The 23,511-nt window shown below is 46.3% G+C and overlaps 4 protein-coding genes across 4 annotated transcripts in view; all 4 read left to right on the forward strand.

Moving 5' to 3' along the window:
* LOC309550263 (uncharacterized protein) overlaps positions 1–23,511 on the forward strand; it is a gene marked incomplete at both ends in the record, with an annotated part of 667,886 nt that overhangs the window by 563,637 nt on the left and 80,738 nt on the right.
* Positions 1–23,511, forward strand: part of LOC309549859 (gastrula zinc finger protein XlCGF66.1-like) — a gene marked incomplete at its 3' end in the record, with an annotated part of 187,184 nt that overhangs the window by 967 nt on the left and 162,706 nt on the right. The gene's annotated exons all lie outside the window — the stretch shown is intronic.
* On the forward strand, positions 291–1,031 carry LOC309549855 (gastrula zinc finger protein XlCGF66.1-like; the record flags this gene model as incomplete). Its single annotated transcript, XM_082250352.1, has 3 exons — positions 291–413; positions 541–675; positions 762–1,031. Exons 1-3 carry the CDS (start codon positions 318–320, stop codon positions 1,029–1,031), a joined length of 501 nt encoding a protein of 166 aa, XP_082106478.1. The 5' UTR covers positions 291–317.
* LOC309549856 (uncharacterized protein) overlaps positions 14,664–23,511 on the forward strand; it is a gene marked incomplete at both ends in the record, with an annotated part of 36,468 nt that continues 27,620 nt past the window's right edge. The window contains 2 exons of the mRNA XM_082250353.1: positions 14,664–14,709; positions 21,104–21,702. Of these exons, the coding sequence (XP_082106479.1) occupies positions 14,664–14,709; positions 21,104–21,702 (645 nt within the window). The remainder of the gene's footprint in view (positions 14,710–21,103; positions 21,703–23,511) is intronic.

Here is a 23,511-nt window from a genome sequence, read left to right on the forward strand (position 1 = left end):
GGATCGTATTTATCATTCCTTGTCTGCAGATCTAAAACTAATCAAATCCAGTTCAGAAACCAAACAAACCCAACAGAGGAAAGGGAATTTCTGATCCGGCAGGTCAAGAGGGTCCCAGGACCTTGAAAATGTAGAAAACACTTAACAGTCCAAACTAAATGTGTTCCCATGAGGGCAGTAGTCCTTAAATGTACAGCAACCCTTCTATCCCCCCCCTTCACATCCCCATCATATTATTGTTTGACCAATACCATCCATATAATTCTTACTTTCATTTCCCCAAATTATCCGTCTACAAGGAGACCTGTATAGATCAAATGATGGCACCAATGAGGATGGAGGAGGACCAGAGTCACATGACTAAGAAGATACTAAACCTCACCCTGGAGATCATCTACCTGCTGACCGGAGAGGTGAGGAGGATTCTGGGAGGTTGCATGACACCACTCTTATCTCTATTAATAAAACACAGACCTGACCAGAGAGGTGAGGAGGATTCTGGGATTCTAACATGATATTCCTATTGGTTCCTCAATACAGAGATTTCCTCTAGTGAAGTCAGGTGATCATATGACCATCACAGAGCCTCCATGTGACTCCCTAAAACCTGAGAGACACAACATGCAGAAGATTCTAGAAGTCACCAATAAGGTGATGGAGCTGCTGACAGGAGAGGTGAGCGGTGCTGGGAATTCTGGGACATTATCCAGTAACAGACAAGGGATGTGTCTGGATGGTGACTGTATCATTGTGTGTGTCAGGTTCCTATAAGGTGCCAGGATGTCACTGTCTATTTCTCCATGGAGGAGTGGGAGTATTTAGAAGGACACAAGGATCTCTACAAGGACGTCATGATGGAGAATCAGCAGAATTTGAGTTTTGTGAAGAATGTAAGGAAGGAATTTTCCCGGAATGAGACGATATTGAACCTCACCCTGGAGATCCTCAGCCTGCTGACTGGAGAGGGGAGAGTAATGAAAGGGTTAAATCTGACTCCACTGTACACTGGGATGTATTCAGAGTCACTTTGAGACTTCTGATGTTCTGCTAATCAGTAACGACATCCACACAAGTACTATGAATACATAAATTGTACATACCAGTGTTGGAACTACCAGTGTCGGGGGCCCCAGCGGGGTTGCTGGCCACAGGACTCTGAGCATCTCTCTCATACAGCCTGGTGCTGCACTGACAGTTCCTCCTCCCTCGCATGGATGGGAGAAGAGAGAGACGATCTGCTACTTCTCCTCCCGCCCCTCTCCTCCTGTGTGCACTGTGGGAAGTGTGAAGCTAAGCAGAATTTGATAATTCAGCTCCTGGGGGTTCAGCTATCCCATGGTGCACACAGGAGGAGAGGGGCGGGAGGAGAAGGAGCAGATCGGTTCTCTCCTTTCCCATCTATGTGAGGGAGGAGAAACTATCAGTGCAGGCTCTGAGCTGCATGAGAGAGGTGCTCTCAGCTCAGAGTTCTGCTGAGGAGGCACTGATTGGCAGCACTGATGAGGCTGCACTGATCAGTGCCCTAAATTTCAGTGTGAACCATGTACTGACAGTGTTGCCGGTTAACCACTTCAGCTCTGGAAGATTTACCCCCCTTCATGACCAGGCCATTTTTTGCTATACGGCACTGCATTACTTTAACTGACAATTGTGCGGTTGTGCGACACTGTACTCAAATAACATTTATGTAAATTCATCCCACAAATAGAGCTTTCTAATTTCGATATTGTGGCGGCCATATTGTACTCCCCTGTAGTGCGCCCTTCTACTCCCCTGTACTGCGCCCTCCTGCTCCTCTTTACTGTGCCCCTCTACTCCTCTGTACTGTGCCCTTCTACTCCCCTGTACTTTGCCCTTCTACTCCCCTGTACTGTGCCCTTCTACTACCCTGTTTTGTGCCCCTCTACTACCCTATACTGTGCCCTTCTACTCCCATGTACTGTATACTGCTACTCCCCTGTACTGTGTCCTTCTTCTCCCCTGTACTGTGTCCTTCTTCTCCCCTGTACTGTGTCCTTCTACTCCCCTGTACTGTGTCCTTCTACTCCCCTGTACTGTGTCCTTCTACTCCCCTGTACTGTGCCCTTCTACTCCCCTGTACTGTGGCCCTCTACTCCGTTGTACTGAGGCCCTCTACTCCGCTGTACTGTGCTCGCCTACTCCCCTGTACCGTGCCCTTCCACTCCCCTGTACCGTGCCCTTCCACTCCCCTGTACCGCACCCTTCCACTTCCCTGTACCACGCCCCTCCTCTCCCCTGTACCGCGCCCTTCCTCTCCCCTGTACCGCGCCCTTCCTCTCCCCTGCACCGTGCCCTTTCACTCCCCTGCACCGCGCCCTTCCACTCCCCTGCACTGCGCCCTTCCACTCCCCTGCACCGCGCCCTTCCTCTCCCCTGCACCGCGCCCTTCCTCTCCCCTGCACCGTGCCCTTCCTCTCCCCTGTACCGTGCCCTTCCACACACCTGTACCGTGCCCTTCCACTCCCCTGTACCGTGCCCTTCCACTCCCCTGTACCGCGCCCCTCCTCTCCCCTGTACCGCGCCCCTCCTCTCCCCTGTACCGCGCCCTTCCTCTCCCCTGCACCGTGCCCTTCCACTCCCCTGCACCGTGCCCTTCCAATCCCCTGCACCGTGCCCTTCCTCTCCCCTGTACCGTGCCCTTCCTCTCCCCTGTACCGTGCCCTTCCACACTCCTGTACCGTGCCCTTCTACTCCCCTGTGCCGTGCCCTTCTACTCCCCTGTACCGTGCCCTTCTACTCCCATGTACCGAGCCCTTCTACTCTCCTGTACCGTGCCCTTCTACTCCCCTGTACCGTGCCCTTCTCCTCCCCTGTACTGTGCCCTTCTCCTCCCCTGTACTGTGCCCTTCTCCTCCCCTGTACTGTGCCCTTCTCCTCCCCTGTACCGTGCCCCTCTAGTCCCCTGTACTGTGCCCTTCTACTCTTCTGTACCGTGCCCTTCTACTCTCCTGTGCCCTGTGTTGATTAGTCTTTGATTTGTGTCATGTATTTTTTATTGTATAAAATCTATTATATTGAAAGTACTAATTAATATGTTTAATTTTATCAACTATTTATTCTTTTATTTTAGTAAATTTGAGCAGGCTGGTAGGGGCCCCAGTACATTACTTTGCCCAGGGGCCCATGATGATTTAAGATGTCCCTGTGGGAGAGTGATATTTATCTTTGTATAACACAGAACTGTACAGTAATAATGAAGAAATCTACTGAAAATAACACAAGAAGGAGATCTCATAATAGGACCACAAGATCCTCGAGAATCCAGAATCCCATGACCACCCCCCCACCTCCATCCCTGATCCCTACAAGACACAACACACAGAAGGTCCTAGAAGTCACCAAGAAGATGATGGAGCTGCTGACAGGAGAGGTGAGCGGTGCTGGGAATTCTGGGACATTATCCAGTAACAGACAAGGGATGTGTCTGGATGGTGACTGTATCATTGTGTGTGTCAGGTTCCTATAAGGTGTCAGGATGTCACTGTCTATTTCTCCATGGAGGAGTGGGAGTATTTAGAAGGACACAAGGATCTCTACAAGGACGTCATGATGGACAATCAGCCGCCCCTCACATCACCGGGTAAGAGGAGACTTTATTGTAAAGGAGAGAGCAGTACGGAGGATCCACCTAGATCCCCCATCATCTGATAAACACATAGAAACAATGTATTCAGTCTCAGGAGATAGGAGGCCCTCTGCAACTTGTCTCATGTGAGCATTTAGGCAATCACTAATTGTTGAATACCACAATTAGTAGTCCTGACCCATACACTGTATAATATATATTGTACATTACATACTCCTGACCCTACACTATATACTCTATGTTGTATATTACATACTCCTGACTAGGGTTGAGCGGACACCTAGATGTCCGTGTTCGACGGGTTCGGCCGAACTTTAAAAAAAAGTCCGGGTCTGTGTCCCGGACTTTTACCGAACTTTTCCCGGACACCGAACCCCATTAAAGTCAATGGGGACCCGAACTTTAAGGCACTAAAATGGCTCTAAAACACCAAAGGAAAGGGCTAGAGTGCTGCAAATGGCAGCAAAACGTAATTAAGAGCATGGCAAGTGCTCTGCAAACAAATGTGGATAGGGAATTAACTTAAAACAACAAAAAAAAACAGAAAAATAAAACAATGTTCTTCTTCATCTCTGAAGGACGAGGCCCATATGGAGTAGGAGGGAGGTTGAGGTGGTGGTGGATGTGGCGGTGACATAGGCGTGCGCACAGGGTGTGCCGGGTGTGCCAGGGCACACCCTAATCACCTAGGGCACATAGCATTGCCAGTGAGGAGATGGGAAAGATCTCCCTCGGACCTGCTCTGCTCTATTTCTCTTTGCCAGTAGGGAGAGTAATGTATCGGGGCCATGTACCTGTAGGCAAACACATGCATGTGTATTTCAACTTTGGGGTGCACACCTTAATGCAATAGGCTGCGCACACCTATGGGCGGTGTAGGTGGAAGCGGCGGTGGAGGAGGACCAGGGTCGGATTAAGAGCATCATGGGCTTGGTGCTGAGGATTTTGAAGGGCCTTAAGGGCCGTGCCTTGGCAAGCACCCAGAGGAGGAAGGGTGCAGCCATGCATGCCTAATTCAACATGGGATGCTGTCTCTGAAGCCCATAAACACATCCATGCATCGGCAACTGTCCCTCCTTGTCCGGCCTTCGCGCTGTGTGGGGAGGTTCTGAGGGTGCTGCCTGGGGAAGCGAGCATAGAAGCCAGAATTCTGTGTTTACAAGTGACAGAAGAGCGGTAACAGTGAATATGGCCAACCCGGGGCCTATATAAAAGGTAGGGGCCTGGAGCTGCAGCTCCAATAGCCCCTACGTTAATCTGGCCCTGAGGAGGAGGACGAGGTAGCCAACACTGCTTCTTTTCACAAATTTTAAATGAGGGTACACCCCAAAAGAGTGAGAAAGAGCAAAAATGGAACAATGGGTGGGTAAGGTCGGTATCCATTGCTATTCTGCATAAGGTACGGAAAAGTCCCGTGGGATCCATGCCTGGTTCATTTTAATGAACGTGAGCTTGTCCACATTGTCTCTGGACAGGCGGCTGCGCTTGTCTGTTATAACACCCCCAGCCGTGCTAAATACCCGTTCAGATAATACACTGGCTGCAGGGCACGCCAGCACCTCCAAGGCGTAAAGGGCAAGCTCAGGCCATGTGCCCAATTTGGAGACCCAGAAGTTGAAGGGGGCAGACCCGTCATTCACTACATGTAGGCGTGTGCACACATACTGCTCCACCATGTTGGTAAAATGCTGCCTCCTGCTAAGACGTTCCATCTGAGCTGCTGGTGCTGCTGTTTGTTGTGGCGTGCTGACAAAGCTTTTCCACATTTCGGCCATGCTAACCCTGCCTTCTGAGGTGCTGGCGGTGCCCTGGTTGCGTTGGCGACCTCCTCCTCCTCCTCCTCTGCCTTGTGCTTCCACTGCGGCCCCGCTGTCAGATGGGAATGCCAGCAGCATGGCGTCTACCAGCGTGCGCTTGTACTCGCGCATCTTGCGATCGCGCTCCAGTGAGTGAATTAAGGACGGTACGTTGTCCTTGTAACGGGGATCCAGCAGCGTGGCCACCCAGTAATCAGCACAAGTTAGAATGTGGGCAACTCGGCGGTCATTGTGGAGACACTGCAGCATGTAATCGCTCATGTGTGCCAGGCTGCCCAGAGGCAACGAAAGGCTGTCCTCTGTGGGAGGTGTATCGTCCGTGTCCTCTGTATCCCCCCAGCCACGCACCAGTGATGGCCATGAGCTGGCCTGGGTGCCACCCTGCTGTGAACATGGTTCCATCTCCTCCTCCAGCTCCTCCTCCTCCTCATCCTCCTCATCCTCCAGAACTGTGCCCCTGCTGGACAATTGTGTCCCTGGCGTTTGTGTGTGCAGGAACCCACCCTCGGAGCCCCTTGCGAATGACTGCTCTGAAAGCCTTGGAAATGTTACCTCTTCATCCTCCTCCTCCTCCTCCTCATCCTGTGCCACATCCTCTTCCATCATCGCCCGAATTGTTTTTTCAAGGAGGCATAGAAGTGGGATAGTTAAGCTGAGAACGGCGTCATTGCCACTGGCCATGTTGGTGGAGTACTCAAAACAGCGCAACAAGGCACACAGGTCTCGCAGTTATTGGTGGTGAAGTGGTGCTGTTCCGCAGAGCGACTCACGCATGCGTGCTGCAGCTGAAACTCCACTATGGCCTGCTGCTGCTCGCACAGTCTTTCCAGCATGTGCAAGGTGGAGTTCCACCTTGTGGGCACGTCACATATGAGGCGGTGAGCGGGAAGGCCGAAGTTACGCTGCAGCGCTGCCAGGCGAGCAGCAGCAGGGTGAGAACGCCGAAAGTGCGCACAAACGGCCCGCACTTTCTGCAGCAGCTCTGACATATCGGGGTAGTTTTTAAGGAACCTCTGCACCACCAAATTCAGCACATGCGCCAGGCAAGGGATGTGCGTCAAACCGGCTAGGCCCAGAGCTGCTATGAGATTTCGCCCGTTATCGCACACCACCAGGCCGGGCTTGAGGCTCGCTGGCAGCAACCACTCATTTGTCTGCTGTTCCATGCTCCTCCACAACTCCTGCGCGGTGTGTGGTTTGTCCCCCAAACAGGCAAGTTGTAAAACTGCCTGCTGTCGTTTACCCCTGGCCGTGCTGAAGTTGGTGGTGAAGGTGTTACGCTGTCCGGATGAGGAGGCGGTAGAGGATGAGGAAGCGGAGTAGGAGGAGTTAGGAACAGGAGGCAAACTGAAGCGCCCTGCAATCCTCGGTGGTGGAAGGACATGCGCCAAATTGCTATCCGCCTCAGGCCCATCCGCCACTGCATTTACCCAGTGTGCCGTTAGGGAGATATAACGCCCCTGACCGTGCTTACTGGTCCACGTATCTGTAGTTAGGTGGACCTTGGCACAGATGGCGTTGCGCAGTGCACACCTGATTTTTTCCCCCACTTGGTTGTGCAGGGAAGGGATGGCTTGCCTGGAAAAGTAGTGGCGGCTGGGCACGACGTACTGTGGGACAGCCACTGACATAAGGTTTTTAAAACTGTGCGTCTCCACCAGATGGAATGACAGCATTTCAAAGGCCAATAATTTTGAAATGCTGGCATTCAGGGCCAGGGATCGCGGGTGGGTAGGGGGGTACTTCCTCTTCCTCTCAAGTGTTTGGGAGATGGAAAGCTGAACGCTTCCACGGGACATTGTGGAGATGGTTGTTGGTGACCCAGGTGGTGGTGTTGCTGACAGATCGTCTGTTTGCGGGGTGGCAGGTGCCGGTATGACTACAGATGTGGCTGGAGTGGCCGAGACTGCAGCAGAAGAGGAAGCAGGATGAGCCAGAGACGTTTCTTGGTTTTGAAGGTGTGTACTCCACTGCAGCTCGTGCTTTGCACTTAGATGCCTGATCATGCAGGTTGTGCTCAGGTTGAGAAGGTTTATGCCTCGCTTCAAGCTCTGATTGCACAGGGTGCAAACCACTCGTGTCCTGTCATCAGCACATTTTCTAAAAAACTTCCACGCTAGAGAACTCCTTTGAGCTGACTTTGGTGCGCTCGTTCCCTTGCTGCGTTGGGCAGTAGCGGGCGTAGTGTCTAGGGCACGGCCGCTCCGCTTCTGCACCCTGCTCCCTCTTTTGCTGTGCTGGTGGCTCTGTGCGACCACCGCCTCTTCCTCCAAACTACTCAGGTCACCTGCATGACGTTCATTCCATGTGGGGTCGAGGACCTCATCGTCCTCCACATCATCTTCCACCCAGTCTTCACCCCTGCCCTCCTTGTCAGTCTCCACAATGCTGAACGCCGCAGCAGTTGGCACCTGCGTTTCGTCATCATCGGAGACGTGCTGCGATGGTCCTTGCATGTACTCATCTTGAGAAATAAGTGGTTGGGCATCGCTGCACTCAATCTCTTCCACTTCTGGGGCAGGGCTAGGTGGATGGCCCTGGGAAACCCTGCTGACAGAGTCATCAAAAAGAAGAAGAGACTGCTGTATGGCTTGGGGCTCAGACTGCTTGCCTGATTTGCAAGGGGGTGAGGTGAAAGACGGTTGGACATCGGCTGCAGGTGCCAACTGTGACCTTTCTGCAGTAGACTGGGTGGGAGACAATGTGAAGGAACTGGAGGCACTGTCAGCAGCAAACCAATCTACTATCGCCTCCACTTGTTCTGGCCTCATCACTTCTAGAGGCGTATGATGCCCTACCAAATACTGATACTGACTCACACTTGAGGAAGGTGTTTCACTTGTGCGTGTAGCTGGCACAGATCGACCACGTCCTCTCCTTGCAACAGGAGCTCTACCAGCAGCGTCACGGCCCTTATTTGACGGTCTCCTCATATTTCTGTAATTTAAGATCTTGCCCTAGAAAGGTTTTTATTGAATAGCGGAATAGGAAATATGATCCAAAAAAGTGTATGTATCTCACACGTACACAACCACACTAGGCCCCAATTACTATTGTTTGTACCCCTAAAAGGATGGATGAGGAGTAGGAGGAGGAGTATGGAACAGGCAGCACCCTCAAATCTTCAGAAGTATGAGATGAACCTCAAAAACTTGGAAAGGTTGATCTCACACGTACCGACACAGACTATCCCGCAATTTAATTGATCCCCAAAGGTTTTTATTGAATAGCGGAATAGGAAATATGATCCAAAAAAGTGTATGTATCTCACACGTACACAACCACACTAGGCCCCAATTACTATTGTTTCTACCCCTAAAAGGATGGATGAGGAGTAGGAGGAGTATGGAACAGACAGCACCCTCAAATCTTCAGAAGTATGAGATGAACCTCAAAAACTTGGAAAGGTGGATCTCACACGTACCGACACAGACTATCCCGCAATTCAATTGATCCTCAAAGGTTTTTATTGAATAGCGGAATAGGAAATATGATCAAAAAAAGTGTATGTATCTCGCACGTACACAACCACACTAGGCCCCAATTACTATTGTTTGTACCCCTAAAAGGATGGATGAGGAGTAGGAGGAGTATAGAACAGGCAGCACCCTCAAATCTTCAGAAGTATGAGATGAACCCCAAAAACTTGGAAAGGTGGATCTCACACGTACCGACACAGACTATCACGCAATTTAATTGTTCCCCAAAGGTTTTAATTGAATAGCGGAATAGAAAATATGATCAAAAAGAAAGTGTATGTATCTCACACGTACACCACCACACTAGGCCCCAATTACTATTGTTTGTACCCCTAAAAGGATGGTTGAGCAGCAGGAGGAGGAGTATGGAACAGGCAGCACCCTCAAATCTTCAGAAGTATGAGATGAACCCCAAAAACTTGGAAAGGTGGATCTCACACGTACCGACACAGACTATCACGCAATTTAATTGATCCCCAAAGGTTTTAATTGAATAGCGGAATAGAAAATATGATCAAAAAGAAAGTGTATGTATCTCACACGTACACCACCACACTAGGCCCCAATTACTATTGTTTGTACCCCTAAAAGGATGGTTGAGCAGTAGGAGGAGGAGTATGGAACAGGCAGCACCCTCAAATCTTCAGAAGTATAAGATTGTGTTCACTGTACCCCACAAAGATTGTGTTCACTGCACCCCACAAAGATTGTGTTCACTGCACCCCACAAAGATTGTGTTCACTGCACCCTAAAAGGATGTTGTTCACTGCACCCCAAAAAGATTGTGTTCACTGTACCCCCCAAAGATTGTGTTCACTACACCCCACAAAGATTCTGTTCACTGTACCCCACAAAGATTGTGTTAACTGCACCCCACAAAGGATTTTGTTCACTGCACCCCAAAAAGATTGTGTTCACTGCACCCCAAAAAGGATGTTGTTCACTGCACCCCAAAAAGGATTTTGTTCACTGCACCCCAAAAAGATTGTGTTCACTGCACCCCACAAAGATTGTGTTCACTGCACCCCACAAAGAATTTTGTTCACTGCACCCCAAAAAGATTGTGTTCACTGCACCCCACAAAGATTGTGTTCACTGCACCCTAAAAGGATTTTGTTCACTGCACCCCAAAAAGGATGTTGTTCACTGCACCCCAAAAAGGATTTTGTTCACTGCACCCCAAAAAGGATGTTGTTCACTGCACCCCAAAAAGGATTTTGTTCACTGCACCCCAAAAAGATTGTGTTCACTGCACCCCACAAAGATTGTGTTCACTGCACCCCACAAAGGATTTTGTTCACTGCACTCCAAAAAGATTGTGTTCACTGCACCCCAAAAAGGATTTTGTTTACTGCACCCCACAAAGATTGTGTTCACTGCACCCCAAAAAGATTGTGTTCACTGTACCCCCCAAAGATTGTGTTCACTGCACCCCACAAAAATTCTGTTCACTGTACCCCACAAAGATTGTGTTCACTGCACCCCACAAAGGATTTTGTTCACTGCACCCCAAAAAGATTGTGTTCACTGCACCCCAAAAAGGATGTTGTTCACTGCACCCCAAAAAGGATTTTGTTCACTGCACCCCAAAAAGATTGTGTTCACTGCACCCCACAAAGATTTTGTTCACTGCACCCCGCAAAGGATTTTGTTCACTGCACCCCAAAAAGATTGTGTTCACTGCACCCCAAAAAGGATTTTGTTCACTGCACCCCACAAAGATTGTGTTCACTGCACCCTAAAAGGATTTTGTTCACTGCACCCCAAAAAGATTGTGTTCACTGTACCCCCCAAAGATTGTGTTCACTGCACCCCACAAAGATTCTGTTTACTGTACCCCACAAAGATTGTGTTCACTGCACCCCACAAAGGATTGTGTTCACTGCACCCCAAAAAGATTGTGTTCACTGCACCCCAAAAAGGATGTTGTTCACTGCACCCCAAAAAGATTGTGTTCACTGCACCCCACAAAGATTGTGTTCACTGCACCCTAAAAGGATTTTGTTCACTGCACCCCAAAAAGGATGTTGTTCACTGCACCCCAAAAAGGATTTTGTTCACTGCACCCCAAAAAGGATGTTGTTCACTGCACCCCAAAAAGGATTTTGTTCACTGCACCCCAAAAAGATTGTGTTCACTGCACCCCACAAAGATTGTGTTCACTGCACCCCACAAAGGATTTTGTTCACTGCACTCCAAAAAGATTGTGTTCACTGCACCCCAAAAAGGATTTTGTTCACTGCACCCCACAAAGATTGTGTTCACTGCACCCCAAAAAGATTGTGTTCACTGTACCCCCCAAAGATTGTGTTCACTGCACCCCACAAAGATTCTGTTCACTGTACCCCACAAAGATTGTGTTCACTGCACCCCACAAAGGATTTTGTTCACTGCACCCCAAAAAGATTGTGTTCACTGCACCCCAAAAAGGATGTTGTTCACTGCACCCCAAAAAGGATTTTGTTCACTGCACCCCACAAAGATTGTGTTCACTGCACCCCACAAAGGATTTTGTTCACTGCGCCCCAAAAAGATTGTGTTCACTGCACCCCACAAAGGATTTTGTTCACTGCACCCCAAAAAGATTGTGTTCACTGCACCCCAAAAAAGGATTTTGTTCACTGCACCCCACAAAGATTGTGTTCACTGCACCCTAAAAGGATTTTGTTCACTGTACCCCCCAAAGATTGTGTTCACTGTACCCCACAAAGATTGTGTTCACTGTACCCCACAAAGATTGTGTTCACTGCACCCCACAAAGGATTTTGTTCACTGCACCCCAAAAAGGATGTTGTTCACTGCACCCCAAAAAGATTGTGTTCACTGCAGCTCACACACAGAAAAATGGATGTGGATCACTGACACCTGCCTATCTCCTATCCCACACCACACAGCAATATCGATTGTAGTTTGTAGAACACTCTGACCCTAAAATTCAGCAGCAGCCTCTCCCTAACAGAATTGAGAAGAGATCGTAGATCAGGATTGAGTGCAGACCCTACCCCCCACACAGCAATATCGATTGTAGTTTGTAGAACACACTTTCCCTAAAATTCAGCAGACTCTGTCCCTAACAGGATTGAGAAGAGATCGTAGATCAGGATTGAGTGCAGAGTCACCCCACCCCCCACACAGCAATATCGATTGTAGTTTGTAGAAGACACTGACCCTATAATTCAGCAGACTCTATCCCTAAAATGCCTACAACTCGCCCTGCCTAAACACTCCGACCTGTCCCTCAATTCTATCCGGACACAAATGGTTTTTTCCTGCCTGTCTTTCCCTAATCAGCAGCCAGCACGTTGATGTGTGCTCTGTCCCTGATCTAAGCAGCATAATGACGCCGCTGCGGCTGCCTCGAACTTATAAAGACTTGGTCACATGCTTCAGACGGCCAATCACAGCTACTGAGACATTTGCAGGCATGGCTGGGATGGCTTAAGGCACACCAGTTAAACGATTGTTGATTGGCTGTTGAAAGCCCGCCATGAAAAGAGCGCCAAAGCATGCAAAACCCGGAAATAAAACGACCGAACACGGATTTTTACCCGAACATACAGTAAAGTGTCCGTGTTCGGGTACAAAAAATCCAATTATTCGGTACGAACACAAATAATACAGTCCGTGTTCGCTCAACACTACTCCTGACTCCTGCACTATATACTCTATGTTGTACATTACATACTCCTGACCCCTGCACTATATACTCCATGCTGTACATTACATACTCCTGAACCCTGCACTGTATGCTCTATGTTGTACATTACATACTCCTGACCCCTGCACTGTATACTCTATGTTGTACATTACATACTCCTGAACCCTGCACTGTATGCTCTATGTTGTACATAGTTAGTGAGGTCGAAAAAAGACATCAGTCTATCCAGTTCAACCTATGATGTGTGTGTGTGTTTGCTGTAAACCGTACATTGTATACCCCTGTATGTTGTGGTCTTTAAGGTGCCCATCTAATAGTTTTTTGAAACCATCGATGCTCCCTGCTGACACCACTGCTTGTGGAAGAGAATTCCACATCCTTACTGTTCTGACAGTAAATAACCCCTTACATATTTTAAGGTTAAACCGTTTTTCCTGTAGTTTTAATGAGTGGCCACGTGTCTTATTGTATTCCCTTTCTCTGAAAAGTTTGTTCCTTATGCTAGGGTCATCAGTACAATATTTGTACATTGATATCATATCCCCCCTCAATCGTCTCTCCTCCAGAGAGAATAAGTTCAGTGCTTGTAGTCTTTCCTCATAGCTGATGTCCTCCATTCCCCTAATTATTTTTGTTGCACTTCTCTGGACTCTTTCCAGTTCCAGCACATCCTTCCTGAGGACCGGTGCCCAGAACTGGACAGCATACTCCAGATGTGGCCAGACCAGAGTCTTGTAGAGCGGGAGAATAATCTCTTTATTTCTAGAGTGAATCCCCTTTTTTATACATCCCAGTATTCTGTTGGCTTTACTTGCAGCGGCTTTACATTGCATGCCACTGCCAAGCCTGTTGTCCATCAGTACCCCCAGGTCCTTTTCCATCCTAGACTCACCCAGAGGTTCCCCCCCTAGTGAGTAGTTTGCTTTCTGGTTTCTGATGCCCAAGTGTATTACTTTACATTTTTCAACATTAAACCTCATCTGTGTAATGTTCTGGTACCTCTGGTACCCTTGTTCCACATTTCTCTCTTAGTAATTGCGTCCCATCTGGTTATCCAAATGGGACGCATACACCTTTAAGCCGGATGACATCATCACTGAGCTCCGCTATGAGCGGCTATTTCAATCGCCGGCTTTCTCTCACTCATTGTTCGTTCAAACCGCATGTTCACCGCGCCTTCTCCTGTGAAGCTAGAGCTGCTGGCTATTCCCTTTGCTGAACTGAACCGGAACCTCGCTGCGGATCCGTATCTCGCTACTGGATCACCTCTCACTACTGGACTCTGTTACTACTAGACTATCTAAGTGATAAGTACCCCACAGGGGATTCCTTACTAACCAAACTCCTACTGTCATCTACTGCATACCAGGACTATCTCTATCTAGCTAATTCCTATCATCTGCATAAACTGTTAGCTCTTGGGACTACCATCAACTATCCTTGCACTAGGTTACTCTAAGTATACTCCATCTGTTGTCCTCCTACCATCTGCACTATACTTGACATCAGAACCTATCTGCTTACTATCAACACCTACCACTCTCCTAATACTACTCATAGGTGCTCACCATACTATAGCCTGTCTCTCACCTATATATACTCTCTCATATTCTATCCCTCCATCAACATCAGATTGAGTGTATGTATATTGCATAAACAGGCTGTGCACTGTGATGAAGTCCTGAGAGTTGGATATGTTTGTTCAACAGAATCTCTACACGACTACTGAGTGTGACAATTCTGCAGCTGCAAATCCATCCACTAACAAAAACGCATGAGCGTTACAATCTGCCATGTAGTTGCCCACCCCATTATTTTGTTCAGGTCCGCTTGTAAGGTTTCCACATCCTGCATAGAAGATATTGGCATGCTTAGTTTAGTATCATCTGCAAATACCGAGATTGTGCTAGATATCCCCTCCTCAGGGGGGAATTGCTTGGTGCCTCAGGCCAAGGAATGGGGTGGGACTTTTACGGGCAACTGAGTTTATACACAATTTATAAAAGATAATCAAAAAGTTTTTTATTTATATACAATGTTTAGATACAATTATTTCTATATACATATATCCAGTGCATAGGTGTTTGGGTTATAGACCCAAAATGTGTTTAGAAGAAAGTAAAGTTTTGGAGAGTATCCGTGACATAGGTGAAAAGGTGACTTTTGTTTTTGGACGTTGCTTGTTGCTTGGAAAAATATGTTCACAGAGATCCAACTGTAGGTCCAAAACGTGTTTATCCAACGCGTTTCGGCTACTGGGTAGCCTTTTTCAAGGATTTTGTGGTTATCACCAATTCTGTGAAAATAGTGATAAGTATTACTTTTGTCTTTTTTATATACTTTTAGTATATTTATTATTTATTTTTTAGTATTTATTAGTATATACATACTTTCTCTGTCTATTCTTGCGAGCCTCCTTGTGTCTGGACGGGTTCGCAGCAGGAACCACTATGGTGCAGCCTGAGGAGTATATATATTTATACATTATGTATAATGTATTTGGTAAGTTTCTAGGTTTGTATAGGTTTTGAGATATGTGTCTGACAACTTACTGTATGGTTGTCTTCCAATTTCTTATGTTCTTAAGGTTATTGGGTGCAGAGATTGGTATCCTATTCTTTTGCTGAATAGATCTGAGGATACATGTATATAATGTCAATGATTGTGCTGGGTATAGGAGTAGGTTTTTGTTGGTTTCTGAGGTGAGGTACTTACAGTAGATGTAGCCTATTCACCTTAATATTGATTTTTTTGGAGTTTTTTTTTTTTTTTCTCTTTGGGGTAAGGTACTGAAAAATATTCCCAGATCTTTTGTAAAAATCCTTATATATATACATACGTATGTGCATATGCATATATACAGGCATAGGCATATGAACTTACTCTTATTTGGTAGATATGTGATCAAGGGGCGAAAAAGCCTTTGTCCTCCCGCTTACGGAGCCGGCTGCTTTACATTGCTTGATGCTGTTTTGGACAATTGCGGGACGCCGCACTGTTCTATGTACCTGTTTTTTACCTTCTCACTGTGAGTAGTATTCTTTTAATAAATTGGATTTTATATGTTACGGAATTACGCTATGGGCTTTTATTCTTTTTATATACTCATGCTTATATGATGGAGTGATTATGAAGCATTGGAGCTTGACAACCGCTGGTGACATTGGTATAACATCTTGCTGGGAGAGGCTGTCTCATTAAATTGAGTAGCCAAGGAGTTCTGGTAAGCTGCTTGTGATACTTGTGCACAGAGGTGTCCCCATCCTTCACTTTTCCCTGGGTGTCACTGAAAAGGATTGTTCTCCTCAACACCTTGCATGCGGATTCATTTTCATTTGCATTTCTGTTTTGGGACTTTATTCAGTATTTTGGACACTATTTTGCTTATATTTTATATGTTTTTTTGTGGTTCTCCACTTGCCACATTATTATTCAAATTACTTTAGCGCTGCACTTTTTGTAAAGATTTTGGTTATTGATCACTGTTAGTTGATTTTGGTGCTAGCTGCTCACATAATTCATATCGAATACACTGTCATTTATTTAACTTAGCGCAGGAATTTTTTTTCTCTCCCTTTATATAATATTTTTCAGTACCTTACCCCCAAAGAGAAAAAAGAAAAAAACTCCAAAAAATCAATATTAAGGTGAATAGGCTACATCTACTGTAAGTACCTCACCTCAGAAACCAACAAAAACCTACTCCTATACCCAGCACAATCATTGACATTATATACATGTATCCTCAGATCTATTCAGCAAAAGAATAGGATACCAATCTCTGCACCCAATAACCTTAAGAACATAAGAAATTGGAAGACAACCATACAGTAAGTTGTCAGACACATATCTCAAAACCTATACAAACCTAGAAACTTACCAAATACATTATACATAATGTATAAATATATATACTCCTCAGGCTACACCATAGTGGTTCCTGCTGCGAACCCGTCCAGACACAAGGAGGCTCGCAAGAATAGACAGAGAAAGTATGTATATACTAATAAATACTAAAAAATAAATAATAAATATACTAAAAGTATATAAAAAAGACAAAAATAATACTTATCACTATTTTCACAGAATTGGTGATAACCACAAAATCCTTGAAAAAGGCTACCCAGTAGCCAAAACGCGTTGGATAAACACGTTTTGGACCTACAGTTGGATCTCTGTGAACATATTTTTCCAAGCAACAAGCCTGGAAAAAACAGAGAACAACGTCCAAAAACAAAAGTCACCTTTTCACCTATGTCACGGATACTCTCCAAAACTTTACTTTCTTCTAAACACATTTTGGGTCTATAACCCAAACACCTATGCACTGGATATATGTATATAGAAATAATTGTATCTAAACATTGTATATAAATAAAAAACTTTTTGATTATCTTTTATAAATTGTGTATAAACTCACTTGCCCGTAAAAGTCCCACCCCATTCCTTGGCCTGAGGCACCAAGCAATTCCCCCCTTAGATATACAGGGACGGAGGCAAAAAACTACTACTCTGCTACAGGATCAAAACAAACCCCCTCTAGATATCCCCTCCTCTAGATCATTTATGAATAAATTAAACAGGATTGGCCCCAGAACAGAACCTTGGGGGACCCCATTTTCCACACCCACCCAATCCGAGTACCCCCCATTTATCACCACCCTCTGGACTCTCCCCTGGAGCCAGTTCTCTATCCAGGTACTCACCCTATGGTCCATACTTAGGTACCTTAGTTTGTACAGTAAGCGTTTGTGGGGAACTGTGTCAGATTCCTTTGCAAAATCCAGATACACCACATCCACAGGCCTTCCTTTATCCTGATACACCACATCCACAGACCTTCCTTTATCCAGATACACCACATCCACAGACCTTCCTTTATCCAGATACACCACATCCACAGGCCTTCCTTTATCCAGATACACCACATCCACAGACCTTCCTTTATCCAGATACACCACATCCACAGACCTTCCTTTATCCAGATACACCACATCCACAGACCTTCCTTTATCCAGATACACCACATCCACAGGCCTTCCTTTATCCAGATACACCACATCCACAGACCTTCCTTTATCCAGATACACCACATCCACAGACCTTCCTTTATCCAGATACACCACATCCACAGACCTTCCTTTATCCAGATACACCACATCCACAGGCCTTCCTTTATCCAGATACACCACATCCACAGACCTTCCTTTATCCAGATACACCACATCCACAGGCCTTCCTTTATCCAGATACACCACATCCACAGGCCTTCCTTTATCCAGATACACCACATCCACAGACCTTCCTTTATTCAGATACACCACATCCACAGACCTTCCTTTATCCAGATACACCACATCCACAGACCTTCCTTTATCCAGATACACCACATCCACAGGCTTTCCTTTATCTAGATGGCAACTCACTTCATCGTAGAAGGTTAATAGATTGGTCTGGCAAGAATGATTTTTCATGAATCCATGCTGATTACTACTAATAATACAGTTTTCACTACTAAAGTCTTGTATGTGGTCCCTTTACATCCCCTCCAAAATCTTGCAGACTATTGATGTTAGGCTGACCGGCCTATAGTTACCGGGGATATATCTCAGCCCTTTTTTAAATATGGGTACCACGTTGGCTTTTTTCCAATCAGCTGGCACCATACCCGTCTGTAGACTATCCATAAAGATCAAGAATAATGGTCTGGCAATCACCTGGCTGAGTTCTTTAAGAACCCTTGGGTGTACGCTATCCAGTCCCGGTGATTTATTTACTGTATGTTAAGTTTCTCTAGTTTAGTTCTAAGTCTATCTTCTGTTAGCCATGGCGGTACATCCTGAGGGGTATTATTTAATTATCATTTCAAGCTGGGTTAGTGTAGCCCCCTAATTCTTTTGTGAAGACTGAATAGAAGAAATTATTTAACACTTTCCCCTTCTCTCTGTCCTCTGTGGCCAGATTCCCTTCATCGTCTTTTATGGGGCCAATGTGTTCTGGCCTCGCTCTTACTATTTATATACTTAAAGAATTTCTTGGGGTTTTTTTTTACTCTCTTCCGCTATATGTCTCTCGTGTTCTATTTTAGCTGCCTTGATTTCGTCTTTACATTTCTTATTACATTCTTTGTAATGCTTGAATGCTGCCAATGACCCCCTCAGCCTTGTATTTTTGGAGGCCTCTTCTTTAGTATTAATATGCATTTTTATGTTGGAGTTTAGCCACCCAGGGTTTAGTTTTGCTCTTTTAAATTTATTCCCCTTTGAACTGCACTGGCCAATCCCTTTGTTTAGTATGCTCTTGAAGCACTCCCATTTTTCCTCCGTGTTCTTTGTTCCCAGGGTTCTATCCCATTTGATATTTTCTAGCAGAGAGCGCAGTTTAGGGAAATTGCCTCTTTTGAAATTCAGTGTCCTTATATTACCCTTGTGTTTCCTATTACTATGATTAATACTGGAACTAATACGTAACGGGGCATATTTATTGGGGTGCTCCAGCCCAGGACCGGCCTCCTTGCCTTGTTCCCTTCTACCCTTCCTAACTGTCACCCAACTACTGTGCTCTGATGCCTGCACCCTTGTATCTCCGCCCTCCTCTGTGCTGGCCCCTGCCTGCACCTGACGGGTACGTTCCCAGCTCTCCTTCAGTATGGAGATTCCTCCCAGTGTTGCCAGCTGCTTCCCTAGATTAAGGACCTAGATACTGGTATGGACTGGGTAATGTGTTAGGATCTATACTGGTATGGACTGGGTAATGTGTTAGGATCTATACTGGTATGGACTGGGTAATGTGTTAGGATCTATACTGGTATGGACTGGGTAATGTGTTAGGATCTATACTGGTATGGAATGGGTAATGTGTTAGGATCTATACTGGTGTGGACTGGGTAATGTGTTAGGATCTATACTGGTATGGACTGGGTAATGTGTTAGGATCTATACTGGTATGGACTGGGTAATGTGTTAGGATCTATACTGGTATGGACTGGGTAATGTGTTAGGATCTATACTGGTATGGACTGGGTAATGTGTTAGGATCTTTACTGGTATGGACTGGGTAATGCATTAGGATCTATACTGGTATGGACTGGGTAATGTGTTAGGAAGGAAAGGTTGCCACATCGTTTGATGGAAATGAAAATTATCATCCTACAGAGGGATGAATTTAAAGACACTCCGAAAATCAAAGTGAGAAAATGATGCAGGACCTCAGAATGGTCATTGCAGGACCTCAGAATGGTCCTCAGTAGAGTGTATGGCCCCCACATGCTTGTATGCATGCCTGACAACGTCGGGAGATGCTCCTAATGAGACGACGGATGTTGTCCTGGGGTATTTCCTCCCAGATCTGAACCAGGGCATCACTGAGCTCCTGAACAGACTGAGGTGCAAACTGGTGACATCGGATGGACTGAAACAGAATGTCCCAGAAGTGTGCTATTGGATTCAGGTCAGGTGAGCGTGGGGGTCATTCAGTGGTATCAATTCCTTCATCCTCCAGGAACTGGCTGCATACTCTCACCACATGAGGCCGGACATTATCGTGCACCAGAAGGAACCCAGGACCCACTGCACCAGCATAGGGTCTGACAATGGGTCCAAGGATTTCATCCCGATACCTAATGGCAGTCAGGGTGCCATTGTCTACCCTGTAGAGGTCTGTGCGTCCCTCCATGGATACGCCTCCCCAGACCATCACTGACCCACCACCCAACCGGTCATGCTGAACGATGTTACAGACAGCATAATGTTCTCCACGGCTTCTCCAGACCCTTTCACGTCTGTCACATGTGCTCAGGGTGAACCTGCTCTCATCTGTGAAAAGCACAGGGTGCCAGTGGTGGAGCTGCCAATTCTAGTGTTCAATGGCAAATGCCAATCGAGCTCCACAGTGCCGGGCAGTGAGCACAGGGACCACTAGAGGACGTTGGGCTCTGGCAGTGCTCATCCTGGTCCTCCTTGCACAAAGGAGCAGATACCGGTCCTGCTGATGGGTTAAGGATCTTCTACGGCCCTGTCCAGCTGAAACTGATTAACAACCCCCTCTGCTACTTGACTGACCAGATGAATATCCCAGGAGTTTCCCTGACTTGATGCTATACTCTGATTATAAAGTGTTGAGCAGTGTATATGAGTGTGGAAAACTCTTGGTAATTTTTCTTGTCTTCTGACAGACGGACTCTGTGGTGGGTATAGAAGGACATCGGAGGAAGATGTGACTACAGAAGATAATGACATGGCATCTTCTCCAGAAGTAAATCCCGTTCCTCATAATATACATGACAGACCTCACCATTGGAGATCATTGGATATCTCTAATTCTGAGGAATCTCCTGATACTTCACATTGTCCTCAAATATCTGACAGTGCCGACGGGTGCGGGAAACCATCTCATCTCAGGGAATCTTCTTTATACCATAAAGGGGTTCATACAGGAGAGAATTCATTGTCATGTTCAGAGTGCGGGAAATGTTTTAAATACAAAAAAAGCCTCCTTAGCCATCAGAGAAAACACACAGGTGAGCTTCCCTATTCATGTTCAGAGTGCGGGAAATGTTTCAATCGTAAAGGAAGTCTTCTTAAGCACCAAAGAATACACACAGGGGAGCGTCCTTTTTCATGTTCTGAATGCGGGAAATGTTTTAGTCAAAAAGAACACCATCTTCAACACCAGACAATACACACAGGGGAGCTTCCCTATTCATGTTCAGAGTGCGGGAAATGTTTTAGTCAGAAAGGAAACCTTCTCAGGCACCAGAAAATTCACACAGGTGAGCGTCCCTATTTATGTTCAGAGTGCGGGAAGTGTTTTCATCAGAGAAGAACCCTTCTTACCCATCAAAGAATACACACAGGTGAGCGTCCCTATTCATGTTCAGAGTGCGGGAAATGTTTTAATTGTAAAGGAACCCTTCTTAGCCATCAGAGAATACACACAGATGAGTGTCCCTATTCATGTTCAGAGTGCGGGAAATGTTTTAATCGTAAAGGAACCCTTCTTAGCCATCAGAGAATACACACAGGTGAGCGTCCCTATTCATGTTCAGAGTGCGGGAAATGTTTTAATGATAAAGGACACCTTCTTAGCCATCAGAGAATACACACAGGTGAGCGTCCCTACTCATGTTCAGAGTGCGGGAAATGTTTTAATCGTAAAGGAACCCTTCTTAGCCATCAGAGAATACACACAGGTTAGCGTCCCTATTCGTGTTCAGAGTGCGGGAAATGTTTTGCGTTCAAATTATTACTCGATAGACACCGTAAAGTTCATACAGGCGAGCGTCTCTAATTTTGTGCAGAGTGTGGGAAATGTTTAACTAAGAAAGAACACCTACTTACACACAGGTGAGCACCCTTTTTAATGTTACAAGTGCGGAAAATGTTTTCCAAACAAAGGTTTATTTCTTAGAAACCAGAAAGTTCATACGGGCGAGCGTCCTATTGCATGTTCAGAGTGCGGGAAAGTGTAAAAATAAAGGAAATATAATGAAACATCAGAGTGCACCCCCTGCTGGTACTACGGGAAATGGACGCTGGATTGTAACGGGTGGAACTGTTTAGTCCATAAACGTGAAACCACCACAGTCCACTCGGGGTTGGTTTACACCCGCATCGCCCTCTGACCGGCTGTGGGGTTGGCAGGCAGCTCGGAGCCCTTATGTTAACACTTTATCTTCCATTGGTGAACCTTTTTTATTTGTTGCTTCATGTTGTTGCTCCTTTTTGATTTATTGAAGTAGCCGGCTTTTTATTGGTCCAACCAATGTATGATTATTAATACATTTGACACATTTGTTAATTCTATTATAAAAGATTTAAGCTTTATTTTATTCATATCATTACTGTGTGGTAATCGCTTATTCTGATCTTGTCCAATAAAAACTCTTCGTACAATATTCTGTGCCGAATCTTCTTTTTTACCAATGATTAGATGATCGGTGATTGGAATGTGATCGGTTCATAGAGAGTCATCCATTGGGGTTTTATTAGTGAGATGGAGAGTGGAGAAGGCACCACATTGACAGCCATTGGAGGCCCTTTCTAAAGCCCTAAACTTTTTGGCAACCTGTCTATGACATTAGTCTTCCAAACTCTATCTCACTGAGCTAAGGCCAGAAGAGTTCCAGGAGTTTTTCTCTGTCCACAGTTCCCAAACCAAAAGGAGACATCCACCACATCTTCAATCTTAAGGCCCTAAATGTCCTCAGGTGGCCCCAGGAGATCTGCAAGCAATCCACCAGGTCATAGCCTCTTTATCAGGGAGACTTTCTGCTTTGACAACCCCCATACATGTACTGCGGTAGGGCGGCCGTTCTGCACAGAATCACGTCATCTGCTTTTCCGGGTCTGGGGCGGGCATACGCTGCGCCGCCTTCCAGGTCTCGCTGGACACAGCAGGAGCCAATCAGTGGGTCTGGTGGACACGGTGTCCGTCGGTACCCGGCAATCGTTCCCTAGAGAGCCAGAACAGTTGTCTGCCAATGTAAAGGCTGTTCTGTTAGTAGGGAAGATGGAGATCCTGTGTTTCTACTAATAGAGAAAGGAGATACTGGCACACAGAGTTTATAAATAGTCCAGCCAGCAATAAATATCTAAAAATACCAAAGTGCAGGGTAGAGGGTAATTCAGAAAATGTCACTGGTCTTTGGTTATGGGGGTACAATAAAGGAATGCACAGGACCACCTTTGGCTACTGTGACTGGCTCTGTGTAGACTAAGAGGAAAGGCCTGTAAAAAGGAGCCAAATACTCTGACTGTGTAGCCTTGCTTATCTTCTCATGTGGTACCTCCTATCCTTCCGGTGACGTCACTTCCGCGGTGCCTTCCGTGCTGGTTATCATGGCTTCTTGGGGCTCCTCCAGGCAGCCGAAACAGATTGCAGCGGCCCTGCAGGACGGTTCTAGGAAGATCCACAGTCTCTGACACCAGATGAGCACTTGTATATTTTACC

Source organism: Pelophylax lessonae, assembly GCF_965119305.1.
Source record: "Pelophylax lessonae genome assembly, chromosome: 3".
NCBI classification, from domain to species: domain Eukaryota; kingdom Metazoa; phylum Chordata; class Amphibia; order Anura; family Ranidae; genus Pelophylax; species Pelophylax lessonae.